We start from the raw sequence: 20630 nt of genomic DNA on the forward strand, positions 1-20630 counted from the left end.
CAGCAAGGCTAGCCGGGCGGGTTATTCTCAGTCTTGGTCACATTTAATTTTATTTCCACTGACTTTGTCGACACAGAGGACTTGTAGTGAACCGAGCTTGTACCCCTGAAGTTAGATCGTCAAGCTCGCTTACCCAATCGGTGTGTAATGTATTAAGTTTATAGGTCAACGAATGTATTAAATAGCCGTACTTTGAGGCCAGAAGTGAGAAAAGATTTATATTTCTCATAAAGTGTCACGATGTAAAAGATGTATGAAATTTAACAATACATAAAATATGGAAGGTAAGAAGATAAATAAATAAACATAATGAATAAAACAGTTACCACATAATCGAAAATTAAAGGTAAATGGTGTTATTTCCCTTTAATGTTTTATTACATGAGGGACAGAAGTTTTTATCTACCAGGTGGTTATAATTAAGGCGCAGATACTAACGGAGGTCCAATATAGGCTGTAATTAGCGTATGACAGCGAAACTAGGCAGATATGCTACAGAGTTAATGTGGAACCGATTTACGCCGAAAAAATTTCCATTTTTGGCCAACAGGTGCGAATCTGGCGATATTGTTTTTATGACATTCAGGCTGTCATTTCACAGCCCATAACGTGACTGGACAGTATAGGTATCGAGAAGAGAGGCCGTGCGCTGTTAGTGAAACTGTCTTTTGTGAACGGCACCAGTTACAATGCTGTATGGTCTAAACAGAGGCCCGATGTCACTAAATAATTTAAAAAAGATAATAATGAAATTCGAAAACACGGGTGACTTTGCCGTCTCTACACCGATTGAAGTCGCGGGCGAGGCTGCTGTTGCCGTAGCTGACTACACACCATGTGCTCCGGGTAGTAGTAATGGAAATTAGCGTTTGGCGTCATTGGCCAGGAGGCCCCTTGCGGGCAGGTCCGGTCGTCTTGGCGCAGGTCTTGCTACATTCGACGCCACGTTGGACGACCTGCGCGCCGGATGAGGGTGAAACGATGATGAAGACAACACAACACCCAGTCCCAGAGCGGAGAAAATCCCCGACGCCGCCGGGAATCGAACCCGAGCCCGTACGACGGCAATCCGTCACGCTGACGACTCAGATATCGGGGCGAACGGTAGTGGCAGTGCTCGTTAGTGTCACAAGAACCGACCATCCTAACACGGTGCTACGATTCCATCGGAGCTGCTGCTAGCAACTCTTGATCACGTAGTTTTACGGATGCAGCATCTCGGCAACGTCTCCGGTGCCTGTATTGAACAAACTGTGTAAGTGGTGGTTAGTAATGAAATCGAAATTATACCTCCCTCACTTGTTTGACATTTTCTGCCCAAGTCTCTTCCTTAATCCATTGTATATGGAAACATTTCTACACGTTTTTCTTGCATTCAGAGCGCCAGATTTGCACTAGTGGCCATAACTGGAACTTTTGCTTTGTAGCAAAAATTGCTTCTGCATAATGCATCTGCATTTAATGCATTAGAATATCTTCTAGTTTTCGCATCCGTCGATATTTACAGCGCACACTGTACCTCTGTGAGTAGCTCCACCATAATTATAACCTCCCGTACGTGGTTATTTTCTTTGATCGACAACGTGAATTAATGTTGGTCACTTCCCTCTGTAGAAGTACTTTGGGGCACACAAAACACGCGAAAGGTTGTAACACAATACCAAAAGCATTTCTAACACATTTTATGGTGGAGTTAAAACAAACGTGCCATAAACTGAGATAACTTTGCAAAATAAGGCAACTTTGCAACTTTATGAATAAGATTATCTTTGTCACCCTACCGACTCGTTTGATACAAATTTTAGGTTAGCCGTTGTTTCCTAGTATTTGACAGTGCTTTTTTTCAGATTGTAGAACACACGTCTACTACTCGTCGACAAAAGTGTGTCGACTTGCGTACTCATTCTACCGTAAGTTATTATAATTATTGGAAGGGGCTAGGAATGGTGAGTGAGGAGTAATTTTCGCTGAGTTGCTTAGTGCTGACAACGTAATACGGTTTTTGCGTAATGCCGATTAACAAGTGTGTATGGTAGAAATGTGAAATAAGTAATAAGGTTTCATGGCAGCACATTTTTTATAGGTTTAACAATTATTGTGAAATCGGAGCCATTATCCCAGCAGGATTTGCGAGGTCGACTTGGTTTTCTTCAGTTTCTAACACATTGAATGGAAGGTGCCGTTCAGTATTCAAAACGTTTAGAAAATACATTTCACGAGGACGAGTTGGGGCGCCTCGTTCTCTACACGAAGGGCTGTTATGGTAGATCTGAGACGTCCTCGACAGTTAGGTCTGAAAGGGAGAAGCGTATAATGCCTGCGGAGTCTGTAGTTTGATGTTTCGTAACAAATCCTCGAGCACATCTGCAGTAGTCCAACAGGCGGGACATGAGTTCTGCAGTGCCGGCGGCTGAGCATTCGGAGTGCGGCTGGCAGTGCTCCGCGGGCCATAACTGCCTTCTGGCAGCGCGGCGTCCTAACGGATTAGCCAGGCGCCGCCCTTAATCCCGGCCGAGACAGATGGCCCCAACCGCGCCCAGTCGATTCCGGTTAACTTCCAGGCTGGAAGCAGCTGCAGTTCGAGAAGTTGTCCGGGCCAGTTATAACGTGTGGCGCTGGGACTGCCGCCGCCACCACCACACGGGGAGGGCTCCGTGGGGCCGAGCGCTCAGGGCGAATGATAGCCCAGACCTCCGACACCCATATAGCATGGATTTATCCCTCCACTGGAAAACCATAAAACGCCGTATGATCATTATCGTTTATCAGTAGCTTAAGCTGAATACTGCCAGGGCTTTAGTGCTGCAGCTAACGCCGGCCGTCGTGGGCCAGCGGTTCTAAGCGCTTCAGTCCGGAACCGCGCTGCTGCTACGGTCGTAGGTTCGAATCCTGCCTCGGGCATGGATGGGTTGATCTCCTTAGGTTAGTGAGGTTTAAGTAGTTCTAAGTCTAGGGAACTGATGACCTCCGATGTTAAGTCCCATAGTGCTTGGAGCCATTTGAACCATTTTGAACTGCAGCTAACGAGCCCTGCTAAAAAAAAAAAAAAAAAAAAAAAAAAAAAAAAAAAAAAAAAAAAAAAAAAAAAAAAAACGTATCATCATTTTTATAAGTGACAATATGAAAACAGCTCGTAATTTTAATATCCATACACTTTATTCTGTTGCCTTGTGCAGAAGATATGGTTCCTTGGTTGTTTTAGGGGAGGAGACAAGACAGCGAGGTCATCGGTCTCAGCGGGTTAGGAAAGGACGGTGAAGGAAGTCGGCCGTGCCCTTTTAAAGGAACAAGCCCGGCATTTGCATGGAGCGATTTAGGGAAATCACGGAAAACCTAAATCAGGATGGCTGGACGCGGGATTGAACCGTCGTCCTCCCGAATGCGAGTCCAGTGTGCTAACCATTTCCAGAAGATATGAAAAAGTAAATTTCACACAGAGGACTTCAGGAGCGTTAGATACCAAGGTAAAACGTAACATTTGCGACACACAAGAACACTATCGGTAACAGGTGTTCCCAGACTTTTGGTCACTGCGTACTACTTTGAATTTTGAAAAATTTTGGCGTACCACCTTAGGTTGTGCACTGTGTAACGAACCTGGGGGCAGCAGGTATGTGGGTGCGGAAGGAAGATTGCCGCAGGGATGAGGAATGTTACAGGAGGAGTAATTTTTACCATTTTGATCAGTGCTGACAACACACCATACGTTTTTTGCGTGATGCCGATCAACAAGTGTGTATGGTAGAAATGTGATTTATAGAAAATAATATGGAAGTAAGTAACCCCCTTCTGACACAAATAGCCAGTGAGTAAGAGAAGAATGGTATTTAAAATATTTAATGAAACTTTTACAGTATCTTTCATCATACTTGAGGTTACGTGTTGGTTTAGGCTTTGTTAACTGCTTCCTTGGAGGTACGAACTTACTGTCTTAAAAATCGATTCATGGTTATCTTAGAACACTATCATGTGTATGTCATAAAATAAAATTATGCTTCACAATTACAGTAGCTAAGAATCACTTGACTGTAGAACGTACACTCCTGTTAAAGACGCAAGCTTTCTTTGTGTCGCGATGTCTTTTAACGTAAGTCCCAATAAAGCAATAGTAACAACAATAAACCGTTCACTGAGTACTGCAGCGCCACACACTGATACAGCGTATAAATTTCTCATTGAAGGCAGCGACAACTAATGAAGGTAGGGGGGAATACAGCCGAACCCTCGTATGACCTGCGCACAAACCGAAACAGATATTCTGCGACAAATATATTTTACTTAACTTCATACAGATCCTATATTGATCAGTCAGTATTCTCGCTATAATTTTACTTAAAAAAGTAACTTAAATGTGATTTTACTTACATCTGAATTTGTTTTGTTTTCTTGTGCGCGTACCACCTAAAATGTTCTTCCGTAACGCTAGTGGTACTCGAACCATTGACTGTTAATCCCTGTTAAAACATCTTCTAGCGATGGCATGACATCTCTGTGACAGTCTCCTCCAAATAATGTTGGATGACTGCATTGTAGCTAGAGATTATAGATCCCCTTTAAACATGCAATAATTACTTTCGATTTGTCTCCAGTTGTGAATCTTTGTATATGTATAGTTTGATATGTGTATAACAAAGGAAGGATCATTCGAAGCAAAAAGTCTAATAAACTTGGTCTCTAGAACGGGTACCTTAAGAGGTGTGGGAATTTCTTCAGCTGCGATACTATGAGACAAATCTCTTCTACTGCAAGCTCTTTACTTTCAGTACTTTGGGGGAAAAAAGAAAAAAAAAAGTCCAGTAAATTTTGGCTCTGAGGTATATATATCTTAAGACGTATGACCACTTGTTCATTTTCGCTACTGTGAATCACATATCGTCTAAAGAAAAAGCACTCATAACTATCATTTTAGGGTGCATCTTTTCTGAATTTTTTTTCTTGTTTTGGTACATGTTACCGCCTCTCAGAATTTGTAAAGCGAAGAACTTGCAGCAGAGGAGATTTATTTCACAGTATTGAAGATGAAGAAGTACTCATAGCTCTTAAAGTATACGTTATAAGGTGTATGTTTACTTGACGTTTCTTCTTCGATTGATCGTTCCTGTAGTTTCCGTTAGTACTGACTACTCCTCCTGAGAGAGTCTGTATATTGAGCAGCAGTAGTTAGTATCCTCATTTCTTGAACAGTCATTTGTAGGAATTTGTGCGACACTGTAAACAACTTGTATTACAAACTTTTGGGACTAGGAAAATTTATCTTGGTTTCAAGAGTCAAGAGTCTCGTATGATATTGTGTAGCGGATGTAAGAGAAGTAGGCTAGCTCCTTTACTTTTATATAACCTGTGCCTGACCACATCTGAATTGCAAATGAAGAATTGCTCAAACGCTTCTGCAGTTGGTATGGTTTGGCCATCCCAGTTCAATTTGTTATCAAATTCTAGCTCGAAGAATTTATACTGACATCCTCTTGTACCTGCTGGTATCATATTTTAGGAATATATTAATGAGAAATGTCTTACTGCCTACAGTGCGTCTTTTCAGTGTTTAGGGCAAATAATTGGCAAGAATCAACTTAGTAAACCTGTGATACTAAGTTGAGGTTACTATGTTGCCCACTTACCGTTCTTTTAAATCATTCTAAGAGGTGTTAGCAGTCTGAGACATCGGCTGATACAGACTTTTCCATTAACAAGTCTAAGCCATATATAAGAGATAGTCTACCAGAACAGACACTTCTCGTACAGGGTGTTTCAAAAATGACAGGTATATTTGAAACGGCAATAAAAACTAAAACGATCAGCGATAGAAATACACCGTTTGTTGCAATATGCTTGGGACAACAGTACATTTTCAGGCGGACAAACTTTAGAAATTACAGTAGTTACAATTTTCAACAACAGATGGCGCTGCAAGTGATGTGAAAGATATAGAAGACAACACAGTCTGTGGGTGCGCCATTCTGTACGTCGTCTTTCTGCTGTAAGCGTGTGCTGTTCACAACGTGCAAGTGTGCTGTGGACAACATGGTTTATTCTTTAGAACAGAGGATTTTTCTGGTGTTGAAATTCCACCGCCTACAAAACAGTGTTGTTGCAACAAGACGAAGTCTTCAACGGAGGTTTAATGTAACCAAAGGACCGAAAAGCGATACAATAAAGGATCTGTTTGAAAAATTTCAACGGACTGGGAACGTGACGGATGAACGTGCTGGAAAGGTAGGGCGACCGCGTACGGCAACCACAGAGGGCAACGCGCAGCTAGTGCAGCAGGTGATCCAACAGTGGCCTCGGGTTTCCGTTCGCCGTGTTGCAGCTGCGGTCCAAATGACGCCAACGTCCACGTATCGTCTCATGCGCCAGAGTTTACACCTCTATCCATACAAAATTCAAACGCAGCAACCCCTCAGCGCTGCTACCATTTCTGCACGAGAGACATTCGCTAACGATATAGTGCACAGGATTGATGACGGCGATATGCATGTGGGCAGCATTTGGTTTACTGATGAAGCTTATTTTTACCTGGACGGCTTCGTCAATAAACAGAACTGGCGCATATGGGGAACCGAAAAGCCCCATGTTGCAGTCCCATCGTCCCTGCATCCTCAAAAAGTACTGGTCTGGGCCGCCATTTCTTGCAAAGGAATCATTGGCCCATTTTTTAGATCCGAAACGATTGCTGCGTCACGCTATCTGGACATTCTTCGTGAATTTGTGGCGGTACAAACTGCCTTAGACGACACTGCGAACACCTCGTGGTTTATGCAAGATGGTGCCCGGCCACATAGCACGGCCGACGTCTTTAATTTCCTAAATGAATATTTCGATGATCGTGTGATTGCTTTGGGCTATCCAAAACATACAGGAGGCGACGTGGATTGGCCTCCCCATTCGCCAGACATGAACCCCTGTGACTTCTTTCTGTGGGGACACTTGAAAGACCAGGTGTACCGCCAGAATCCAGAAACAATTGAACAGCTGAAGCAGTACATCTCATCAATATGTGAAGCCTTTCCACCAGACACGTTGTCAAACGTTTCGGGTAATTTCATTAAGAGACTACGCCATATTATTGCTACGCATAGTGGATATGTGGAAAATGTCGTACTATAGAGTTTCCCAGACCGCAGCGCCATCTGTTGTTGACAATTGTAACTACTGTAATTTCGAAAGTTTGTCTGCCTGAAAATATACTGTTGTCCCAAGCATATTGCAACAAACGGTGCATTTCTATCGCTGCTCGTTTAGTTTGTATTGCCGTTGCAAATATACCGGTCATTTTTGAAACACCCTGTATATATACATACGATCGGCACTTCGTGGCTTTTACATGTTTCTCAATGTAGTCAATATCCACTCCACTGTTATACATGGTGTAGCAAAAATGTATGGCGAAACTTTCACCAAACAGTCCTTACGCATAGAGGTGTGAAATGCATAATGTGGCCATGGGCTGTAATAAATGTTTTATTTCCATATTAGAGTTTATTTTCACCTTCTTTTCATAATCACATACATCTTGGAAAATGCCATATTTGAATAATACTTATCAAACAGATTGAAATTGTTCTGAAGTATAATTTAAACAATGTTGGCAGGCGAAAAACTTTTAGTGTCAAGGAAGAAATCACGAAGAGTGTTCCACAAAATTAAATTTCCTACGCACTGCTGTTCCTTGCTATGGGCTGTTGAGACCCTAACGGCTCTGTGCAGTGACGTCATTTAACAACGATTTTCTATCAACATTTGGGCCGGCATTGTTCGTGACTGTCAGTTAGGGTCTCTTGCACTTACGCCCAGACTCAGCGAAGAAACTAATCATTCTTTCTTAGAGAATATTCTACTTATTCTGCTAGAACATATGCATTTATCAGTGTGACAACACGCGTACGTCATGCACGATGGAGCTCCTCCTCATTTCAATGTTAATGTTCATAGGCGCCGGCCGGAGTGGCTCTGCGGTACTAGGCGCTACAGTCTGGAGCTGAGCGATCGCTACCGTCGCACGTTCGAATCCTGCCTCGGGCATGGATGTGTGTGACGTCCTAAGGTTAGTTAGGTTTAATTAGTTCTAAATTCTAGGCGACTGATGATATCAGAAGTTAAGTCGCATAGTGCTCAGAGCTATTTGAGCCATTTTTTTGTTCGTAGGCTTCTAAATAAGAGACTCCGTGACAGATGTAGAGATAGAGGTGAATCATTTCCTCGACCCCATGTTCCCTGGGGCTAAAACCACTAGAATTCTAGACTTTTATCTGTGTACGGAATCACCTTACAAGACGTTTAGCCTTTGTGAAGCACACATTGTCTAAAGAAAAAGCACTCATAACTATCATTTTAGGGTGCAACTTTTCTGGATTTTTTTCTTGCTTTGGTACATGTTACCGCCTCTCAGAATTTGGAAAGCAAAGAACTTGCAGCAGAGGAGATTTATTTCACAGTATTGAAGATGAAGAAGTACTCCTAGCTCTTAAAGTATACGTTACAAGGTGTATGTTTACTTGACGTTTTTCTTCGAATGGTCGAAGGAACCGTATATAAATTTTCAATATAATACTTACAGCCAACCGGTTGCATAAGTTTAATGTGAAAACCTTAACCAGGTGTCGATACCACTAAGGGTATCTTCTTCAGAAGGAAGTCACCTAAATTACATGTCGTTAAAATTGTAAATATCCATCATGAGCTATGGAGTTCAAGCTGGACAGCAGAAAATATGACATAAAATCCCGTAACGTGGAAGGTTGTGACGCAATATGAAATTCTCGAGGGATACATCAGCGAATCAGCGATTTAGTGCGACAGGGGCTTGATGCACGGAGCCTTGGTAACGGATGACATTTTGAAAATTTCATTTGAGAAAGTGTTTCATCTCTGCTGATAGATTCTTTTTCTGTGAGTTTTCCATGATTAATGTGTTGAAGAAGTACAGAAACTGAGCTCTGATACAGAAATAAAGAATTTCTCTTCCTGTACGTGTGAGGAAATGTTTCGTGAAAGTTTGGCCACACATTTTTGTTACACCCTGTATGTAACAATGCGCAGTTAGCTACACCATGTAAATTGGATGCAAGAAGGCAGATTCTCCTAAATCTTGATGGACATTTAATAATTCCTAAGATCGGAGCAAGAACACTGAAACAATCACTGCAGCTGAACTTGAAGGTACTCATTTGTTATGTTTCGGAAAAAGAATTGAAAGCTACAGCTCTAAAACAATAGAAAAAGAGAATATTGCCAAGGCAGGACGATGTTGTGTTTGTCCCAGGAAGAACGACATACAGACAACGGTTAATTGTGGAAACTATAGCAGGATTATTTGCAACACCAGCAACGTGTCCTTGTACCGTTACTGTACGTAAAATAACACGTAAGTCAGATTCCGCTGTTGATGGGATTATTAACAACGATTACATAGTAACGGCACATAAATTTCCACTATTGGTTAGTAATTATTGTGGTAACAGGGGTCTACAATTTTCCTGTACAGTGTTAAGGGGGAAGTGTACATAGGTACAGCATGATAGTGTTAATGCCTGTGAACATCTCAGTAATTGATCTTTCTAACCCTGTACCTGATCAGGGTGTCCAGACACCTACTTGTGGACATTAATATGGGGTTCATTCATACTTTGTCTACCAAAAAAAGAAGAAAAAAGCTGTTTACAACCATGAACCTCGAAGGAACTGTTCGAATGGGACGGCAATCGGTAGGTGTGATGTGAATGTACAGACAAACAAATGACTACAATTCCATAAAAACTGGATGAGGTATTCATTAGAAAGAGCTTCACATATTGAGCAAGTCAATTGCGTGTTGGTCCAATTCTGGCAAATACGCAAGCAGTTATTCGGCTTGACACTGAGTGATAGAGTTGTTGATTCCTCTCCTGAAGGGGATCATGCCACATTCTGTCCAATTGGAGCTTTCGATCACCAAAATCCCGAGATGGTTGGAGGGCCCTGCCCATAATACTCCAAACGTTCTCTATTGTTGAGAGACTTTGCAACCTTACTGACCAAGGTATGGTTTGGCAGGCAATAAGACCAGTAGAAACTCTCGCAATGTGCACTGTCTTTCTGAAATGTAAGCTCAGGATGACTTGTCATGAATGGGAGCAAAGTGGGGCGGAGCATATTTTCGACCTAGCGCTGTGCTGTTAGGGAAGCGAGTAGGCACAGACGACAACCAAAGGCGTCCTGCCTGGAAATGAAATGGCTCCTCAGACCATCACCCTGCCTGTCATTCCATATAACAGACAACAGTCAGGTAGATATCACACTATTGGCTGGAACGGATCCAGACACTTCTTTGGCCTGTAATATCATTGAGTGGAGTAGAATTGTCTTCAGTGATGAGTCCCGTTTCGAAATAAGTCCAGATGACCAGCGAATACGTGTATGGAAACGCCCCGGACAGTGGTGGGATGCCAATCTGATTGTTGCCCGCCATACGGCCCTGCTATCGGGAATGGTGGTCTCGGGTGCAATTTCTTATCAAGCTCTACCTTGCCCAACAAGGTTACCGGTTTCCAGCCCAATTGAGGACATTTGGAGCATTACGGACCGGCCCTTCAACCAGCTTTTGAAGAACTAACGTGCGAATTGGATAGAATTTAGCACATTATACTTCAGGAGTGCAACCAACAACTCTGTCAGTCAGTGCCACACCGAATAATAAAAAATGGCTCTGAGCACTATGGGACTTAACTTCTGAGGCCATCAGTCCCCTAGAACTTAGAACTACTTAAACCTAACTAACCTAAGGATATCACACGCATCCATGCTCGAGGCAGGATTCGAACTTGCGACCGTACCAGTCGCGCGGTTCCAGACTGTAGCGCCTAGAACCGCTCGGCCACTCCGGCCGGCGCCAAATAACAGCTTGCGTAAGGGCCAGAGGTAGACAAACATGTTACTGACTCGCTGAATTCGTGAAGGTCTTTCTTTTCAATACATTACAAATTTTTTTTCTGAAATCGTAGTTATTTATTTTTGTCTACATGTTCATCATATTTAGTGATCTCCGTCCCATTTGCATAGTTCCTTCGAGGTGCGTCGTATTTTTGTCTTAGATTACATATTCCTCACTTACTTTTATTTAAAATGTTTCTAAGATGTGGCACTTATTCGTTATTTGAGATTTGGGCTGGTAAGGAAGCGTCCTTAGTAATAGAGCTAAACTTGTGTTTTGTCGCTGCTTTTTCAGTAGCAGCATTGTTAGGACACCATGTATCTCGTTATTGTTCTGCTGTTATTATTTATTTCCACATTTCCGTTTTTATTACTTTTTGTAGTGTCCAAATAATTATTTACAGCGATATAAATCTGTGCAAATTTCCCAAGAACAACAATATTAAAAATAACAGTAATAGCAATACGTCATTATAGAAAGAATATACTGGCCTCTTTGTGTCTTTTACATGCTACCCCAATATAGCTAGTGTCAATTCTAATATTAATTAATAATATATAGTGTAGAAAACAGGTATGGCCAGACGATCAGCAAACATTCCATGTAAAGAATAAAATGCGTTACGTATACTTGAGTCCGGGAACATTTAATTTTCGTGTTAGGTCTTACACTGATGAGCCAAAACATGACCACTGGCCACCCCGGGGATGAATGAATCTTGGTGCTGTTGCTGGCACGTAATGCAGTAAGGAAAGAATGTAAGCGGAAGAGAGATGAATGGGCAGTCGTTATACGGAAGATACAGGCCGCAAACGCGGAAATCCACTGATATAAGCGGTTTTGATAAAGGTCACATTCTATGGTGCTGTGGCTGTAGATGAGAATCTCTGAAACGGCAAAGCTGGTCGCTTGTTTGCAAGCTACTGTCGTGAGCACTTATGGAAAGTTGTTGAAGGGTGGTGGAATAACGCCTAGGTCGTATGCTACTGGACGTTCACGTCTTGTCAAAAAACGTAGAGGTCGGAGGATCCCCCGCTGTGTAAGCCTTGCTGGCTTCCAACACCCTGGAGCTTAAGAATATAACTCAACTTTGTGTTCTGCCTTACGCCAGGTCTGGTCATGGGGGAAGCCTCGTCAGAGAGGTCCACCGCATGAGTGTCTGGGGAAGTGATTTCAGTGGTCGTTTCCCGTTGCCTTCCACTGATGATGATGAAATGATAATAAGGACAACACAACATCCAGTCCATGAGCGGAGAAAATCTCCGAGCCAGCCGGGAATCGAATCCGGGGCCCTTGGCGTGACAGACCGCTGCTCTGACCACTCAGCTATCAGGGCGGACAGAACAATATACAAGCTATTATATTGTCAATATATGACCAGTTACTTCTCCTCTACTGAGAACGCAATACTCCCAAACCTTTTTTTATAGTGGCAAGTCCGCCTCTGGTGACACCTAGTGGTCAATTCTGCATTGCATGATGTCGGCTTCATCCGCATCAAGAGAAACTTTGCGTCTCGTAATGTCACTGATAAAAGGTAACGAATACCCTACTCTCCATTAAAATTGCTGCACCACGAAGATGACGTGCTACAGGCGCGAAATTTAACCAACAGGATGAAGGTGCTGTGTTATGCAAATGATTAGCTTTTAAGAGCATTCACACAAGGTTGGTGCCGGTGGCGACACCTACAACGTGCTGACATGAGCGAAGTTTGCAACCGATTTCTCATACACAAACAGCAATTGACCGGCGTTGCCTGGTGATACGTTGTTGTGATGCCTCGTGTAAGGAGGAGAAATGCGTACCACCACGTTTCCGACTTGGATAAAAGTCGGATTCTAGCCTATCGCGATTGCGGTTTATCGTATTGCGACATTGCTGCTCGCGTTGGTCGAGATCCAATGACTGTTAGCAGAGTATAGAATCGGTGGGTTCAGGAGGGTAATACGGAACGCCATGATGCATCCCAACGGCCTCGTATCACTAGCAGTCGAGATGACAGACATCTTATCCGCATGGCTGTAACGGATCGTGCAGCCACGTCTCGATCCCTGAGTCAACAGGTGGGGACGTTTGAAAGACAACAACCATCTGGACGAACAGTTCGACGACGTTTGCAGCAGCCTGGACTATCAGCTCGGAGACCATGACTGGGGTTACCTTTGACACTGCATCACAGACAGAAGCGCCAGCGATGGTGTACTAAACGACGCCGCGCGGGATTAGACGAGCGGTCTGGGCGCTGCAGTCATGGAATGTGCGGCTGGTCCCGGCTGAGGTTTGAGTCCTCCATCGGGCATGGGTGTGTGTGTTTGTCCTTAGGATAATTTAGGTTAAGTAGTGTGTAAGCTTCGGGGCTGATGAACTTAGCAGTTACGTCCATAAGACTTCACACACATCTGAACATCTGAACTCAACGACGAACCTGGGTGCACGAATGGCAAATCGTCATTTTTTTAGATGAATCCAGGTACTGTTTACAGCATCGTGATTGTCTCATCCGTGTTTGGCGACGTCGCGGTGAAGGCACATTGGAAGCGTGTATTCGTCATCGCCATACTGGCGTATCTCCCTGCGTGACGGTATGGGGTGCCATTGGTTACCCGTATCGGTCACCACTTGTTCGCATTGAAGGCACTTTGAACAGTGGACGCTACATTTCAGATGTGCTACGACTCGTGGCTCTACCCTTCATTTGATCCCTCGGAAACGCTACATTTCAGCAGGATAATGCACGACCACATATTGCAGGTCCTGTACGGGCCTTTCTGGATACAGAAAATGTTCGACTGCTGCCCTGGACAGCACATTCTCCAGATCTCTCACCAATTGAAAAGGTCTGGTCAATGGTGGCCGAGTAACTGGTTCGTCACAATACGCCAGTCACTACTCTTGATGAACTGTGGTGTCGTGTTGAAGCTGCATGGGCAGAAGTACCTGTACACGCCATCCAAGCTGTGTTTTTACTCAATGCCCAGGCGTATCAAGGCCGTTATTACGACCAGAGATGGTTGTTCTGGGTACTGATTTCTCAGGATCTATGCACCCAAACTGCGTGAGAATGTGATCACATGTCGGTTCTCGTATAATATTTTTGGCTAATGAATGAGTACCCGTTTATCATCTGCATTGCTTCTTGGTGTAACAGTTTTAATAGTCAGTAGTGTATACACAAAAAAGGTAAGGGTGCACTTTTACGTACCGGTGAGAGTCTGCTGCAGCTGGTGGCGGTCCTGGTCAGGAGCGGCGGGGGCGGTGGAGAGGCAGGTGAGGGCGAGGCGGCCCGTGTGGTGAGGCATCAGCTGGAGGCTGAAGCGCGAGGTGGCGCGGAACAGCGCCTGCTGCTCGCCGTCCGGCTCCTGCGAGACGTTGTGCCGCCCCTGGTGCGTCTAAACACAACAGAACACAAACACGCCGCGTCATACCACATTCGGCAGGGTGGACAGCGACCGCCGTAAGTCTGCAGAGTAGCTGGAAAGTCCACTGGGCGGTGGGTGGTGAGGGGGTAGGGAGGTATGGCAGCGGCCAGCAACACTGTCTGGTCGCGACGTTCTGGCCGAGGACTCCCGATAACCAAGTCGACATAAGTTGATATTTGACAGCTGCCACCAGAGTTGCCAGTTTCCAAGAACGGAAGGCAAACGGCTGGAGGCGAATACAATAGCCATCTACAGGGCTTAATCACCTCGCACCGCCATTTACCATGAGGCTGTCGTTGTGTCGGGCATCGGTAGGTGCTGCTTGCTTTCTCTACTCCAGTCTCCCCACCTCTAAAAACTCGGTCATGACGTCGTGTACAAACTATACCTTTCTTTGACAGCAAATTTACTTAAAAGAATTTGAAAAACTGTTACATGTTTTGTAAAATGTACAGCTACACTATCAAATCAAAAGTATTGATTGGCGACTCCATGGCGTGTTGTGTCCACCACGATCAAATAGTGGATAGAATTGGAAGGAAAATCAGCATTGGCCGTATTTTGTTGTTTTATTGTCATCAAAATCGATTTTCGGTCACTTAGTGACCATCCTTAGTGCTGTAATATACAATTAAAATTGGTAGACACTGGTATCAAGCTATAACCACAGTTTTAGAGCGAGTTTATGTTATCGCTCTAAGCCTGTGGTTATAGCTTGATACGAGTGCCTACCAATTTTAATTGTATATTACAGCACTGAGGATGGTCACTAAGTGACGGAAAATCGATTTTGATGACAATAAAACAACAAAATACGGCCAATGCTGATTTTCCTTCCAAATCAAATGTATTTAGACACACATATAAAGAATGGTTCAAAAACAACTGTTCACGCTTCATGGGTGTAATGCATGCGTCAGAATAAGCCTAAAATGTAAAGTAAAGTTCTGGATGAAATTGCTTTTTTTCTGGGATATGCAGTGGAGTATGGGTCACAAGTACGATACAAAATGAATTCCTCTAAGCAAGAACGAGCGTGGTGCGGCATTGGCTAACACACTAGACATTCGGGATGACGACGGTTCAAACCATCGTCCAGCCATCTTCATGTAGGTTTTCCGTGAGTTCCCTAAATGGCTTCACGCAAATGCCGGGATGGTTCCTTTGAAAGTGTATACCCGATTTCTTTCCCCAGCCTTCCCTTATTAAACGCGACCGATAACTTCACTGTTTGGTCCCCTTTCCCCAAACAATGCAACTAATCTTCTCAGAAAGCAATGACACGAAGGGACCACTACTACGAGCTGTAAATTTACCCAGTAACATGTTCAAAACGATGTCCATATAGACGAAGACAGTGATATTCTCCAAATCTTACCGCTCATTGAATGTCGCAGCTCTGTTCATCTCATTCTGCACTTTTCCACAGTCATTTTCATTTTTAGTTTGCAATTGTACAACATTCCCAATTGCAATAACAGTCACGGCCCCAAGGTAGAAGCCCAGAGAGTTAAGGTTTGAGATCTAACGGCCCAAGATTCTGGTTCTGCATGGTATACTTTGCCTACCAACTGGGAACTTGAGGTCACCGTCGTGCATAAACCAGATGTTAGTTCCACACTGAGACACCATGAAGCAGACCACTCAACTCATGTTCCAAAAACTGTGATACACTCCGCCAGACAGGTATTGTGGAATAACATGAGGTTCGAGTACTAATTGTCAACTACACGACACCAATAGTTCACAGCAAAACAATGTTGGCATCTTCTTACTGTCGTTACGAAATGTTTCTCATACACCCACACGTGCATGTTATGAGGGTCTTAATACCCGCTTGGATAAAAGGCTCTCAGCCATAAACAGTGGCCGACGAACGAACAGTGAGTGCATCAGAAGCTTGGCATTCGAGTCACCTCTGACAGAAATTCTGAGCAACTACTGTACCTCCTGCGACTGAAATGGATGGAATTGCTGTCAACGAAGCAGGAATCATGCAACTGATTGAGAAACAATTACAGTGGCACTTATAGAGCGCATACTTATTGTCGGATCTTCATCTACCATTTCCAGGATGTTCTACATCTACGTCTACATCTACGTGATTACTCAGCTATTCACAATAAATTGCCTGGCAAAGGGTTCAATTTACCACCTTCAAGGTGTCTCTCTACCGTTGCACTCTCGAACGACACTCGGGAACAACAAGCACTTAAATTTTTCTGTGCGAGCCCTAATTTCTCTTATTTTATTGTGATGATCATTTCTCTCTATGTAGGTGCGTGCCAACAGAATGTTTTCGCAATCGGAGGAGAAAACTGGTGATTGAAATTTCATGAGAAGATCCGGTCGCAACGAAAAACGCCTTTTTTTTTTTTTTTTTTTTTAATGATTGCCACTCCAATTCACGTTTCATGTCTGTGACACTATCTCCCCTATTTCGCGACAATACAAGACCAGCTGCCTTTCTTTGTACTTTTTCGATGTCATTCGTCAGTCCCACATGATGCGGATCCCACCCTGCACAGCAATACTCCAGAATAGGGCGGACAAGCGTAGTGTAAGCAGCCTCTTTAGTAAACCTGTTGCACCTTCTAAGTGTTCTGCCAATGAATCGTAGTCTTTGGTTTGCTCTAGCCACAATATTATCTATGTGATCGTTCCAATTTAGGTTATTTGTAATTGTAATCCCTAAGTATTTAGTTGAATGTAGAGCCTTCAGATTTGTGTGACTTACCGCGAAATCGAAATTTAGCTCATTTCTTTTAGTACTCATGTGAATAACTTCACACTTTTCTTCAATCAGGGTCAACTGCCAATTTTCGCACCATACCGATACCTTATCTAAATAATTTTGCAAGTCGTTTTGATCCTCTGATGACTTTACAAGACGGTAAATGACAACATAATCTGCAAACAATCTAAGACGGCTACTCAGATTGTCTTCTATGTCGTTAATATAGATCAGGAACAATAGAGGACCTATAAGACTTTTATTGGGGAACGCCGGATGTTACTTCTGTTTTACTCGATGACTTTCCGTCTATTACTACGAACTGTGACCTTTCTGACAGGAAATCACGAATCCAGTCGCACAACTGAGGCCATACTCCGTAGGCACGCAGTTTGGTTAGAAGACGCTTGTGAGGAACGGTGTCTAAAACCTTCTGGAAATCTAAAAATATGTAATCAATATGATATCCCCTGTCGATAGCACTTATTACTTTATGAGTATAAAGAGCTTGTTGTGTTTCACAAGAACGATATTTTCTGAGACCGTGCTGACTATGTGTCAATAAATCGTTTCCTTCGAGGCACTTCATAACGGTGGAATACAGTATATGTTGCAAAACCCTACTGCGAATCGACGTTAGTGATATGGGCCTGTAATTCAATTCCCTTTTTAGGTATTGGTGTGACTTGAACAATTTTCCAGTCTTTAGGTACGGATCTTTATGTGAGCGAGTGGTTGTATATAATTACTAAATATGGAACTATTTTATCAGCATATTGTGAGAGGAACCTGACTGATATACAATCTGGACCGGAGGCCTTGCCTTCATTAAGTGATTTAAGCTGCTTTGTTACAACGAGGATATTTACTTACATGTTTCTCATCTTGGCAGTTGTTCTTGATTGGAATTCAGGAATATTTACTTCATCTTCTTTGGTGAAGGAGTTTCGGAAAACCGTGTATAATAACTCTGCTTTCGTGGCACTGTCACGGGTGACTTCACCGTTGTTATCGCGCAGTGAAGGCATTTATAGCGTTTTTCCATTGGTGTGCTTTATGCATCTTCTCAGCACCCATGATGTAATGGCTACCACAAATGATATTATGCTTAATAAATCAGAAGTAAAGTAGTTTCAGACAAAACTCTATTTAACATTTTAGTCTTATTTTGATGCATACACAACACCAACGAAGTGTGTACTGCTATTTTTGAATCACCCTGCATAATATGGAACTGACCAACAGGCTGGTCCAACATTTTAAGAGAACGCTGGTAGTCTTGTGCCGCCTGTAAAGGAGCAGAAACATTAGAGTCGGCTAGTCTGGAGAGATCAGTGACTTCAAATGTGGTTAGTCACTGGATGTCACCTGAGTAACAAATCCATCACGAGAATTTCAACCCATCTAAAGCTAACTACTGATGATGTGACTGTGAAGCGGAAACACGGAGAAACAGCCACAGCTACACCAAGACCACGAGAAGGGGGGACGTCAAAAAAGAAAAAAAAAAAAAAAACGCATGAAATCAGCACAAGTAAACATTCACGCGAATATCAAGAATCCGGTAAAACATCAAATCTCCGACATTGCTGCGGCCGGAAAGAGATCCCTCAAGAATGGGACCAACGAAGACTGAAGAGAATCGTTCAGTGTGACAGTAGTGCAAGCCTTCCGCAAATTGCTGCAGATATCAATGCTGGGCCATGAGCAAGCGTCAGCGTGCGAACCATTCAACGAAACATCATCGATATGGAGTTTCGGAGCCGAAGGCCCACTCGTGTACCCCTCATGACTGTACTACACAAAGCTTTACGCCTCGCCTGGGCCCTTGAACACTGACACTGGACTGCTTTTGAGTGGAAACATGTTACATGGTCGGACGAGACTCGATTCTAATTGTATCCAGCGGATGGACGTGTACGCGTACGGAGACAGCTTCATGAATCCATGGATCCTGCTTGTCAGCAGGGTTTTGTTCAAGCTGGTGGAGGCTCTGTAATGATGTGGGGCGTATGTACAGTTCGAGTGATATGGGACCCCTAATACATCCAGGTACGACTCTGACAGGTGACACGTACGTAAGCATCCATTCGTGTCCATTGTGCTTTGCGACGAACTTGGGCAATTCCAATAGGACAGTGCGACAACCCACAGGTTCATAATTGCTACAGAGTAGCTCGAGAAACACTCTTCTGAGTTTAAACACTTCCGCTGGCTGCCAAATACCCCAGACATCAACAGTATTGAGCATATCTGGGATGCCTTGCAACGTGCTGTTCAGAAGAGATCTGCACCCTCTCGTTCTCTTACTGATTTATGGACAGCCCTGCTGGATTCATGGTCTCAGTTCTCTCCAACACAACTTCAGATATTAGTCGAGTCCATGCCTCGTCGTGTGGCGGCACTTCTACGTGCTCGCGGGGGCCCTACACGATATTAGGCTGCTGTACCAGTTTCCTTGTCTCTTCAGAGAGTATCTCTGTATTAGAATACGCATACCTATACCAGTTTCTTTGGCACTTCAGTGTATCTCCATTATGAATCGCATGCTGTGTTATTTGCAGTAGGAAATCATCAGTTCAATCACAAAACAGGTCTGGTATTCCCTCCACTCGTATTTTGCAGTTAACGACACTGTGGAACTATGTCAGCCGCCTTCCTAAAGTCTTGCAAATCGGCATCAACGTGGTTACCGATATTTACTACCTCCTGGGTCTGCAGAAAGAGAACTCGGTTTTGACCGCCTCTGTGGCCGAGTGGTTCTAGGCGCTGCTATGGACGTAGGTTCGAATCCTGCCTAGGGCATGTATGTGCTTGATGTCCTTAGGTTTGTTGGGTTTAAGTAGTTCTAAGTCTAGGGGGATGATGACCTCAGATGTCAAGTCCCATAGTGCTTAGAGCCATTTGAACCATTTTTTAAAACCTCGGTTTCACACTATCGTTGTCTGCAGTAATTCCCCTTGAGCATACTTTTTGCCTACGGAAACATCGAGTTGACAATAGAATAATGGCTGTTAATGTTAGAACGTATCTGATGTTTATATATCAGTTAATCACTATTCCCATTCAGTGGATCAAACATGACTTGTTAAATGCACAGAAGCTAGAAAGAAAAACGATGTCATTACCAAAGAAATATTTTGCTCAGATCTACGTACCAGAAGTGATAGGTATAATTATTTGAGGCACGTATAATTAACATTAGGTAAGAACGTTGTGGCACATTTTTACGTTCGGTCCGCCTGCTTAGGTGGGTGGTAACCTGCTTGTCTCCCATGCACTGGGCCCGACTTCTATTCCCGGTCGGGTTGGAGATTTTCTCCACTCGTGGACTGGGTGTTGTGTTGTCCTCATCATCATTTCATCCTCATCATCGGCCGCAAGCCGCCCATTGTGGCGCCGACTGAAACAAGACTTGCGCTTGGCGGCCGAACCTTGCAGAATGGGGCCTTCCGGCCAACAATGCCATACGATCATTTCATTTTTTGTTTTGATTATTACGTTCTGCGAAAAAAATCTCAAAATTTATCCCTGAGGTAGTTAAACCTAATAAATCAATGCTGCA

General features: G+C 43.5%; 1 protein-coding gene across 1 annotated transcript in view; it reads right to left on the reverse strand.

Moving 5' to 3' along the window:
• The window catches only part of LOC126278790 (uncharacterized), a 669740-nt gene that overhangs the window by 36562 nt on the left and 612548 nt on the right, over positions 1–20630 (reverse strand). Inside the window, exon 5 of the mRNA XM_049979067.1 lies at positions 14115–14301. Within this exon, the coding sequence (XP_049835024.1) occupies positions 14115–14301 (187 nt within the window). The remainder of the gene's footprint in view (positions 1–14114; positions 14302–20630) is intronic.

The sequence above is a fragment of the Schistocerca gregaria genome, chromosome 6 (assembly GCF_023897955.1).
Source record: "Schistocerca gregaria isolate iqSchGreg1 chromosome 6, iqSchGreg1.2, whole genome shotgun sequence".
Classification (NCBI taxonomy): domain Eukaryota; kingdom Metazoa; phylum Arthropoda; class Insecta; order Orthoptera; family Acrididae; genus Schistocerca; species Schistocerca gregaria.